Below are 11,100 nucleotides of genomic sequence, written 5' to 3'. Positions count from 1 at the left end.
ATTTAGCAACGGGTTTTCTTAGAACTTTAGAGTTCTGACGTTTTATAACATTTTCTAATATATCTCAGAATTCCAAATCAGCTTCAGAATTCCATTTTCCTCTCAGAAATCTGGTTCTAGAACCTGAATCCAGGCCAGACAGCTGCTGGATCACATTCCTGATGATGAACCCGCCGCGTGCGCATTTCCCAGCAGCGGTAGCGGCAGGTGGGTCTGACTGACCGTCCCGGGCTGGAGGCAGCAGGAGCGGACACACGCGCGAACTCTGGCCGTGGCATTTTCCACCCGCTCTCTTTGCTGGGGGGGCGAGTTTGCGCCACACGAGCGGAAGAGCGCAGCTATTTTGAAAGTGACCCTTCATTCGGACAGCAGCACTGCAGCTGTCAGGAACCATGACTGAAGATGACGGATTCTGTTATCGTGGAAGGATACGCCAGACTCCGAGATGGGAAAAAGGTGCTCGCTTTTTCTTAAGTCGCTCGCGGAAAAACAGCTCGTGCGCCCCGCACTTTCCTCCGGAACTAACGAAACTTTTGTCTTTTTCTATTCGACAGTGGAGAACTAGGTGGCTCGTACTTCGAAAACCGTCGCCTGTTGCAGGTAAAAAAAGTCTTAAGTTTACAGGATTGTTTTCATCAATTTAGCTTTAATTCGGAAATGTGACGTAATCATACACAGCTTGTCCAGGGGCGCTTCCGAATATTTTCGGAGAGGGCCAAAGGGGGGCATATGGGGGACTTTAAAGAGAAACCAGGAGAGCTTTATTGAAAGTGTACGGTTAAAGCTTAATCAATCATACAAGAAACAATTTTGATATATATATATATATATATATATATATATATATATATATATATATATATATATATATATATATATATAAGAAAGCAAAAACTAATGTTTTGTAGCTTATTTGATTAGTTGGTTTCTTATTGCACAAGGCAAAGTTAATCAGTTAAACCTGTGGATTCATTTTTTTATCAAAGCAGTTTCTTATATTTTTGTTCTGGCAAAAAAAAAGATTATTATTTGAAACTTTTTTTTTCATATAAAAAATTTCAATGTTAGACAAAAATTGACATTAAACAAAATCAATCAGTATTTTTAACAAGTTGTAATTTTTTTTACTATAAACTAATAAAATCTTCTATTTATTAAAGTCTAATTGATTTAGGATCATGACAGTTATACGCAGCACCAAATAACCATCTTTTTAAGTGTTTCATATTTACACTTCATTTATACTTGAATACAGATTTTAAATAATGCAAAAATGTATAAAAAAAATCTGCAAGCACCTTTAAAAATCTAAACACATACTTTCATTTAATTTCAATAATTATGGTGGCAACAGCCTTACTTGGTCCCCCTCTATACAAGCCCCTGAAGAAGCTCCACCATCACGTCTCGTTCTTCAGTTGATTCAGTCTGTGGAGGGTCGAATCTTAGCCTGACAAAATTGTACAAATAAAACATACATTTACTTCCTTTCACCTCAAATTGAGAAGACAGGCAAGGACAATTTTTTTTAGATCTTTATTTTGGTAGTTTTTTTAAAAGATGGCTTTACTGTTGTCACTAATCTTACATGGCTAATATTACAATATGTGAGACAAAAAAAGCACATTTTCTTGGGTGTCTGTCTTATCAAAGGAAATGGACAGCCACAAGTCATCTGTAAAGTGTTGTTTTCCTTATTTTTCTGAAAGCACATTTACGATTTCTTAAATTATTATTTATTTAGTTGGATTTTCTAAATGAAACATGACATATTGCATAATAACTCAGCCTCTCATTGAAGTAGTGGGTATGTGGAGTGGGGCAGCTTAACATGCTGCACAGGTTGAGCTCTACTCCTCCTCAGGTCTTTGATGTCAGTGTTGTTGCAGCTGTCTTCACTCGTGCTTCAGTTATGTGTGGAGAAGTGTGTATGTGTGTGTGTGTGTACGTGTGAAGATCACACAGACACACACCGAGCTGTTTTGTCAGCCGACCCCGACTGAAAGGTGCTTGAAAGGTGTCAACAGTCCAAAGTACACTGCAGCAGCAGCTACTGTAGGTCACAGCGTGATCTAAAATAATCAAAGATTTGATGTTTTTTTTTGTTTTTGTATATTAATAACGTGAGTGAGAAATGGGAACTAATTTGACATCAAAGTGTTTTTGTGTTTCTGTTGTATGTTTGTTTTTTTCATCGATCCAGATTGCTTGTTGTTGCTGGTTTTCAAGGACAAATCAGACAAAGTTCAGGGCAGCAAAGAGAGAGCGACCATCACTTTGGAGGAGATCTGCGGCCTGGAGGTTGGGCAGTGCTACGAGGGCGTGGCTTTTACTTTGGCCATCCTTTGCCTGAGACAGACCACTCTGCTCGGCTTCGACAGCAGGGAGGCCCTTCAGGCGTGGGACATCCGAGTGCGGTACAGCCCCGGTGAAGGTGAGAGCATCTGAAAGTCCTGTTTCAGTCTGGATGTTGCCGTTTTAGCATTGCCACATTTTAGTGCTTTATAAACAATTTAGGAGGCTTTTATTTTGAAAAATACTTCTTAACCCTTTACTACCAGCTATGTTGTTATTGACATACTTTTTGACAAACCGCAACTGTTAAAGCGTTAATGCCAGGGGTGGCGAACAAGTTTGACACCAAGAGCCAAATTTTTTCACTGTGAGAGTCAAAGAGCCACACTACACACTGACCTGCCAAGACGCACACACACACACACACACACACGCAATTAAAGCCGTATTATTGTCCATAACACACTCCTCTCCCTACAACAGAACAGCAGTACTGTACTTGTGTTTATTTCAAGGAAAGTGTCCACCCTCAATACACACATCAATGCAGCTTAGCCAGGGTTAACACAGAGACTACCCTAGAGGTCAGATACCCCCTCCACACACACAGGCACCTCTCTCTCATTTCATACACACACTCTCTCTCTCTCTTCATCTCACTCTTTTCTCTGCCTCTCTCTGACACACAACTACTCAGTGACGGGCAGTAAGGTTGATGCTGGTGAGAATGTGACTCCTCTGAAGTCAGATTTATGATGATAAAACTGAATATTTCATCGTTTATCCAACAGCATTCAACTTGTAATTCTTTGTGTCTCAACATTCCTCTTTCAATGATACTTACACCAACAAATACACAAACATCTGTACAGAGCATCCTTCCGGTGTCTGAGTCATTCATATTCACAATAGACACATTAAATACATTACATTTCAGATGTGTGCAACTTAAATTAATTTTGACCTTCATTATAATTTCTTGTTTTTATATGTTTTTTTATTTAAAATTGTATGACTGACATTTGCGTCAAAAGCAAATAATTTATTAAATATTAATACATTGCAATGAATCAGTTTATACTAAGGAGTAATATTCCAACAAGTGCTGAGTTATAATTTAACTGACTGCGTCATTCACGTCCTCTCCTTCCTGCTCACAGTAGGAACCCGGTAACTTCGATACAGCCAAACGGCATGCAACTCAATTCTGCTAACAGCTACCTGGCTCATGGTTTTACAATGAAACCCCCCCCCCCCCCCCTTCCCATAAGTCTTAAGGGCTGAAGGCAGGGCTAAGCCACAGGCTAGTTGTTGTAGCCTCTCTGATCAGCTCCTTTACCTGAGTGTCGGTCAGAACGGCCCGATGTCTGTTCTCCAAATTATAACAGGGCCTTCTTTCAAAGAGATTTCTGCTTAGTCATCTCCGGTTCTCTCGCTGCCTCATCAGTGACCAGCAGGGATCTCAGGGAAGCAGTCTCTGCATTAAAGGATCCATTAGAAAAGTGATCTGTGGTCGTTTCCGTCCAGTTGCGCAAGCAGCGTCACGTTCTGCGCTTCATTCATTCTGATTGCAGCTTTCTGCTGTGAGCTCCACAAAGAAGGAAAGTGGGATGATGGCCGTTTTGAATGTGCACTTTGAAAAGCTTCAACTTGTTAATAAAGGAGACAATTTGTGTCAGATCAGGAAGTTTTTCATTTTCTCCGGGATACGCACATAAATCATTTTTATCTATGTGTTCCGGCAGTGGGCGTTACCCGCGCAAATGATTGGCGGTCACGTATGTGAATCAAACACACACACACTGGCAAATTACTTTTATTATTAATTGTTTATTTTTAATACCCTCTGATGGTTTGAGTGTGGTTTAAGAGGGAAAAAATTATGAAATGAGGCACAGTATATGGAAAATATGACGAGACGCAAAGAGCCGCACGCTCATTGTCCAAGAGCCGCATGCGGCTCGAGAGCCGCGTGTTCGCCACCCCTGGTTTATGCGATCAACGTGAATCAGCCGATTATGCCACGGAGAAAAGCGGTAACACATAGGTTATGTCTGAATTCCTTCACTACTCACCACATAGTGCACTATATTGTGCGTTCACCATGTTGTAGTGCTGTTCGAATCTGCAATTCCATAATCCATCACTGTTGTTCAAATTCATTTGAACAATTAAAGAAAACGTATCTAAACTATTTTTTTAATATCAACGTTTTTATCTTAAGAACACAGTGTACTCATAGATAATCGTCGCAAAACGCTCACATCTATGAGATTTCACTTCATGAAATCGAGGACGTCATATTTGTTAATTTAAAAAAAAAGCAAACGATAAATAGTGAGCCTGGTGTCCAAGCTGCTTTTAAAATCCAGGACACTAGATGGTCCCACACTGTATAGTTTTTTAATAGTGTATTGGGTTGGGAATTCAGACACAGAAGTTACTACTGTATAGTGTTCCATATCACAGCAAAGCTGCTTGTTCCCGCTTCAGAATTTGCTGGAACTACTCTAACTGTGTAAGCTGTTGAAGAGTTAGGATTGTTAAAACGATGTCAACACTTTAGGCCGAAGCTCAGGTTTAAAAGGGCTAAAAAAGAAATCATAGCATTGTCTTCGTTCCAACTGTTTTTGTTTCTCTGTCAATTGTAGTTGAATTGACCATTGGTCCAACTTTGTTAAACTAGTCTGGTGTTCATCAACAAACATTCTTTTTCTTTACTCATGCTGAGTCATGGTAACCAGCGCTGCGCTGATTCCACATTTGTGAACCCCCGCACTCTCCCTGGCACGGATGGAAGCAAATACTCAATAGTGGAGCAGCTGCGTTCAAATGTTGCATAATTAAATCCAACGCCAAGCAATGCAGTGTAAAACACACCACCAGTGGACTGTGGGGCTTTTGAATCATGCTCTGCTGAGTGACGGGCAACGTTTTGCCAACAGACACGTCTAGATTTCACGTCTGGATTTGACCAAACACGCACTGAACGCATCATCTATAGCATTCTCAACGGTGAAAAAAATGAAGCCTGAACTGGTGACACTAAAGATTACCTGTCTAGTACTTATATGTCTATGAACCAAAGTGAAAATTTGGTTGAATTCATCCGTAGTCAACCCAACTTTTCCAACAAGTCAACAAACAATTGGTATGGCACAATTCTTACTTTAAATTCAAAGCGTGTGACACTATTGGACTGAATCGTCTGGATACATTGAAAGGATCAGACACATGTGGTGATAAATTGAATACATTGAATATTGTTCTATTACTTTACATCAGGCTTAGTATAGGACAACGGTTGTTGGCAAATATCTTTCACTCTACTGCCTAACTATGTAGCCACAAGGGGGCCTTTGTCTGGGTCCGCCTGTGAATAATACTACTGAACCCTTTACCACGGCTATGATGCCGGTGACACGCCAGCCCGGACCAAATACAAGGTTGTGTCAGGAAGACCATCCAGGGTAAAAATCTCTGCCAAACCACCTGTATGAATCAGTGAAAGCTGATTCACTGTGGCAACCGCTGATGGGATGTGCTGATAGGTGAACGAACGGAGCAAATAAAAGAAAAAAAGATTTTTCTGAACTTTTTAGTCTTATTGTATTGTAACACAGATCATATTTTGAACCAAAACGAAACCGTGACTCAAAAATGAAGGTTTGAACCTAATCGTGGAGAAAAGGAATTTTTGCATCTAAAAAAAACACCAATCATTTTTTGAAACCGTTACATTTTATTCGTGGTCTGAAGTCAGACTTTTTTAACATCAGACTCAACAATGCTTCCTTCTAAAACCTGCCTGCAGCTGCCTCCAGTGGTCAGTTGGGGAATTGCACCATCTTTTGTGACATGTTTTTCTTGATTTAATGTTTTTGTTTTATGTTTTCATGTTTTTTATTTTCTTCTTTGTGTGTGTGTGTGTGTGTGTGTGTGTGTGTGTGTGCGCGTGTGTGTGCATGTGTGTATGTGGTAATGCCTCTTGGCCAGATCTCTCTTGAAAAAGATTTTATTTTAAGGGATGTACTGGTAGAATAAAGGTTAAAAAGAAAAATAGAAAAAAATAATTATCTGGCTTTAGATTTGGGGTGTAAAAGCTGAGGCTTGGGTTAGATCAGGGGTCGGCAACCTTTTTAGCACTCAAAGAACCATTTGGATCAATTTCCTACAGAAAGGAAAACACAGCCTTTGGAAAACCCAGTGTTTCCAGTGAACGGCATCATTTCACTCATTTTTAAAGTTTGTGAAGAGGTGTTCATTTTTTTATCTTTTGTCATTTCATGGGATCTGATGAGAACTATTTCCCTAGAGGCCACAACACTAGCAAATATGTGGTAATTAACTATCAGTTAATCCGTTTCTCCAATAGATTTTTTTCAACAAAACAATGTTTTTGTCTCATCTCAATCAGGATGTTTTGGACAAAAGCTGTGTGTTTATTCTGGAATGTCTCGCCACATTTGAGACTTTGTTGTTGGCTAATTCCTCATTACAAATTAATCATACTGGTAAAGGTTTTGAACGCAAGCAAATCTGCCCAGGTGCCGTTAAATGTACATTTTTCTTCAGGAACTTCAATTTTCTCAAAAATTTCCATTGTTGTCCCACCTGGGTCGGAACATTGTTGGGATTACACGCCGGTGGGAGTCGTGGCGGTGACGCAGGCCGACCGTCGCATTGAACTTTACTTATAAAAAGTCTACATTCAGATTTTTTCAAACGACCCCTAGGTTAGACAGTAGAGTATAACTCATCTGACTGCTATAAAGAAGCATGGGGGAGGAGTAATAATGGTTGGTAGCAAGGTTTTAGCAGTTTAGCTGAAGCAGTTTTTAGTTTAGGTTGAACCAATGTGACATAATCAGACAGAACATATTTTTTCTTTTCAAAAATTCCTTTTTAACGTGCTTGTTGGATACATCGTCCTTCCCCGTCCACAGCCTCCCAGGAATACAGTGGCTCGTAAGACGATGGGAGGCGTCTTGTTTGGATGGATGGATGGTTGGTTGGTTGGTGTCACTCAGACAGGTTTGTGCATTCCTCAGGCGTTGCCTCTAACTTCTCTCACCGCGGTGCTGAAGGCGTTTCCTCACAGAGGCGCCCAGCTTGTGCTGCGGACCAAACCAACTGTTTTGCAGTAAGAGCCATTACAGGACAGCAAAACGCCCCGAGGAGGGGAGGTCGGACTCTCATCTATTAGTGAGATGTTGCCAAAGGTTTCACCCACTGAGAGACTGTGCTGGCGTCTAATGGTTTCCCCTGTGGTTGATGCTTTTAAGGTCTGGGTAACGACCCCCGCCATCTGTCACTCTTTTAGGGAATGAGTCTGCTGTTTACCAGTTTCTCTTTTTATTTTTTTCACCAGTTTTCTGGCTAGCTCTAAAAAGGATCTTGGAGATGCGGAGAATTGAACCAAGGGACTCATTCATGTGAAGCAACACCCTAAACTATATAGCAAAACATTAAAAAAAGGGAATTTAGAGCATTCACAACATGAAGTGAGAGAATTCAGTTATTTTTCTCCTCAAGCATTCCAGTTGAGGTTTCTGGTTGTTTTTATACATTTCTTTATTAGCTTAAGCTGCTACGTGTTATGCTGAGAAAGAAACTTGTTTTAAAAAACATTGATTATAGATAAGAAATGTCCCATAAAAGGTGTACTTCTGGATGAAAAAAAGGCACCGTGGGCTGCAACTTTCCTTTCATATCATGGCAAAAAATGTAGCCTGGCAACCCCCTATTCATTAAACTGGTTGAAAGGTCACATGTTGAATTCCTGCTCTGCCAAGCTATGTGTCAAAGTGTCCGTGGGATAGAAGCTGAACCTCATATTGCTCCTGGTGGTCTTACATTGCTGCTCAGCCACCATCAGCTTGTGTTTGAACGACTGAATGGTAGTGATGGGAAGTTTGGTTCTTGTCAGAGAACTGACTCTTTCAAACAGCTCTTTTTTTTTCTTTCTTTTTTTTTAAGGCTTTTTACCATAACTTTGCAAAAATGAATGGTTTGTGTTTTAAAAGCCCTTTTAAGTGCAGAGTTTAATGAGAAGCCGAAAAGCCGAATTTTGTGAATTTATTCCATTACAAAATCATTCTTTTGCTTAACACTTGAATGTCGTATTTTTATTGCACAAGTTAACAACAAAACATAAAAAAATAAAAATCCAGAGATCAGAGCGGTATTAATTTCCTCAGGGAAGTTTGACATCTGATGCCTCAGCCATCGATTTGATGGTCTGTACTGTTTTTTTCCCAGAAGATTCTCTCAGAAGGAACAAATGTTGTCACAGTCCATTCTCCCCTCCAACACCAGATATGGAAAGGCTGAGGCCTAAGCCTGATTGCTGACCAGTCATAATTAAAGTTCTTGAGAAGAGCTCAGGCTGAGCACTGAGGTCAAGCCTTAGTCATAACTGCCCTTATGGATGGATACAGGCTGGGGAAAAATGGCTAAACCTGTACGGGGCATTAAGGTGGCCTGCATGACATTTCACAGTTGTAGATGACTCAGTGACCCTGTTATTGCTGGAATCAGCAATACAACAAAACCGTATTAACTGATTTATTCGGAGCAATAAGCTACAACTGGTTCTGTCACACAGATATCCTCCCACATGGGATCACAACGTGATGTAAACACTGTTAACAATAATCAAAGAACATATGCCCGTAAAAAGAAGCATTTAAACATGGCGAGGATAAGTAGAAATCATTCTAATGTGCCAAGAACCGAAACGAAACACAAATAAGTGCACAGAACACAAATGGCGAGCTGAAGAGTCAGCCGCCCTGGTGCTTGGGCCACGTCAGCTTATGTGTCCGTGCCTCCAGCGCAGAGGGGCGGGGCCGACGCTGCAGATGGAGTGACAGGCCAACCAGGACGACGAGGCAATGACGTCCAACCTAGAAGAAAGGAGATGGGCCGATCGCCTCCCAGATACCACTGCGTTCAATTAACATAACTAATAATCCAAAGCAAGAAGAAAGCTCATCCACCCCCGAAAGACTCGGCACGTAACAGACCCCCTAGAGCAAAAATGTTTCTGCACATTTTCCGACGGGCATGCTGCGAGTCACACATTGTAGCGCACACTTACACAACACGGAATGGGTGTGTATCAAACAGATTTTTCATTTTTTCAATTCCCCCCAAACCCTGCTCACTGCACAAGGAGCCTGTGAGTTCTGTTTCAGTGATAAGTGTGAACTCCTAGCTTGGAGTCGAGCTGATAGAAATGAGGAAATTAGGCAATCACAGTGTAGTTTCATTGTTTCTCTTGAGCCTCGTTTTCACTAATCCTGTCCGGTCCGGTTTAGAATGGACCAGGCACATCAGGTGAGCGTTTTTACTCAAAGTTGGAGAAGGACATATGCAGGCGGGGTGAAGCTGACATCAACAATGGAGGTCATCCAGTATTTCATTATTTCCCCTTGGCTTTTGATGCTTCGTATATACAAAGCCTTTAATGTTGTTTGAGAGAAGATTGCGTGCGTAGTGGAGGAATACAGCGGCTTTCTTGGCACCTTCTTTTGTCGCAATGACCTTTTGGCCAGTCAACAGGTTTTAACCGTAGCTCCACCGTAATCGGATCTTTTGCATTTTTCTATGGACCTACAACCCACGGGGGCCCAAAAATTGTACGGTTCGGTCCAGCTCAATGGGTCCCTTTTGAAATGGAAACGCTCAAAATTCCGGACTGTACTGGACTAGACTGGAAAGGACTGTGTCATACAGGACCGGACCGTACTGGTCTATCGCTCAGTGGAAACTAGACCTTTACCTAGCTCTTTGAGACAACTAAGGTTGTCTTTTTTAATAAAGAGAATTAAATTAATTTGAAACAAAAAACAAGTCTTAAGGTAAAAACACAACACCAGATTGCTCAACTTGGTTCTATAGGAGTTTTAAAACATTACATTTAGCTACAAAATATATAGCAACAAATCTTTCGACAAAAACGTAAGTTACTGGTATTTTTAGAGTTTAAAGACTGCCTGACCTCAACATTAGAGCAGTTTTCATCACTAAGAATGTGTCCTGTGAGAACCTATTATATAAGTTACATCAGCAGTAAAATTATGGGTTATTAATAGCTTTGGACTGTTCTTCAGTTGGCAGCTCAGCGTCACAGACATATACCTAATGACAGCATTGAGAGACCTGCATGTTTTGAAGACGCCAACAAAAAATTATGCTGCAGTTGCCTCTTGCGTGTGTGACCCGACCGCTTAATGCCACATCCACGCCTCCAGAAATGCCACCTGCACTGGGCTGAAAGTCACCGCTCACTGTGCTTTTGTTGTCTCGTGTGGCGCCACATGAATCTTGCTTAGCTCCAGTGATGAGGTGAAGGCGCCTGCCAACGTTTCCTCATCATTACCTTCATCAATCTCACCTCAGCTTAGAGTGGTGAAAGTGTCTGGTCGCTTTGGAATAAACTGCTGCCAAAGGTTTTGATTTTGAATATAAAAGAAAAACAGCAATTAATGTTTTCAAAAAAGTTTGTCCAAAAGTTATTCGTTATATTTTTTTCTTTTTTTCCACTTGTTTCTACAACTATGTAGATTTAGGCAAATTATCGTAGCCCCCCATAACATCAGAGATGTTGCCGGTGACACCTTAATAACACCCGCTCTTTGAAGTACTGTTACTCTTCAACAGTTTAGGCACTTAACACAACCCCAACGGATGCAAACGAGGAGACAAGTAACACTTTTGCACATTGGTGCTATTCTCTACTTCAGAATCTGCTGGAATTATTTCAATTGTCTAAACGATTGGCGTGCTACGGTTGTTCAA

At 40.9% G+C, this 11,100-nt stretch overlaps 1 protein-coding gene across 3 annotated transcripts in view; it reads left to right on the top strand.

Moving 5' to 3' along the window:
• Nucleotides 1-181: 181 nt before the first annotated feature.
• Nucleotides 182-11,100, top strand: part of LOC101161092 (protein Dok-7) — a 42,928-nt gene continuing 32,009 nt past the window's right edge. Inside the window, exons 1-3 of one of the 3 annotated variants that reach the window (XM_023966183.2) lie at nt 182-456; nt 555-600; nt 2,204-2,434. In XM_023966183.2, the coding sequence (XP_023821951.1) occupies nt 403-456; nt 555-600; nt 2,204-2,434 (331 nt within the window). In that variant the 5' untranslated portion in view covers nt 182-402. The remainder of the gene's footprint in view (nt 457-554; nt 601-2,203; nt 2,435-11,100) is intronic. The other 2 variants (XM_023966186.2, XM_023966184.2) reach the window with 2 other exon arrangements.

This window comes from Oryzias latipes, chromosome 18 (genome assembly GCF_053564925.1).
Source record: "Oryzias latipes strain Hd-rR chromosome 18, Olatipes_Hd-rR_3.1".
Lineage (NCBI taxonomy): Eukaryota > Metazoa > Chordata > Actinopteri > Beloniformes > Adrianichthyidae > Oryzias > Oryzias latipes.
The sequence above is the reverse complement of the archived record's forward strand: the minus strand, read 5'-3'. Positions and strand labels throughout refer to the sequence as shown.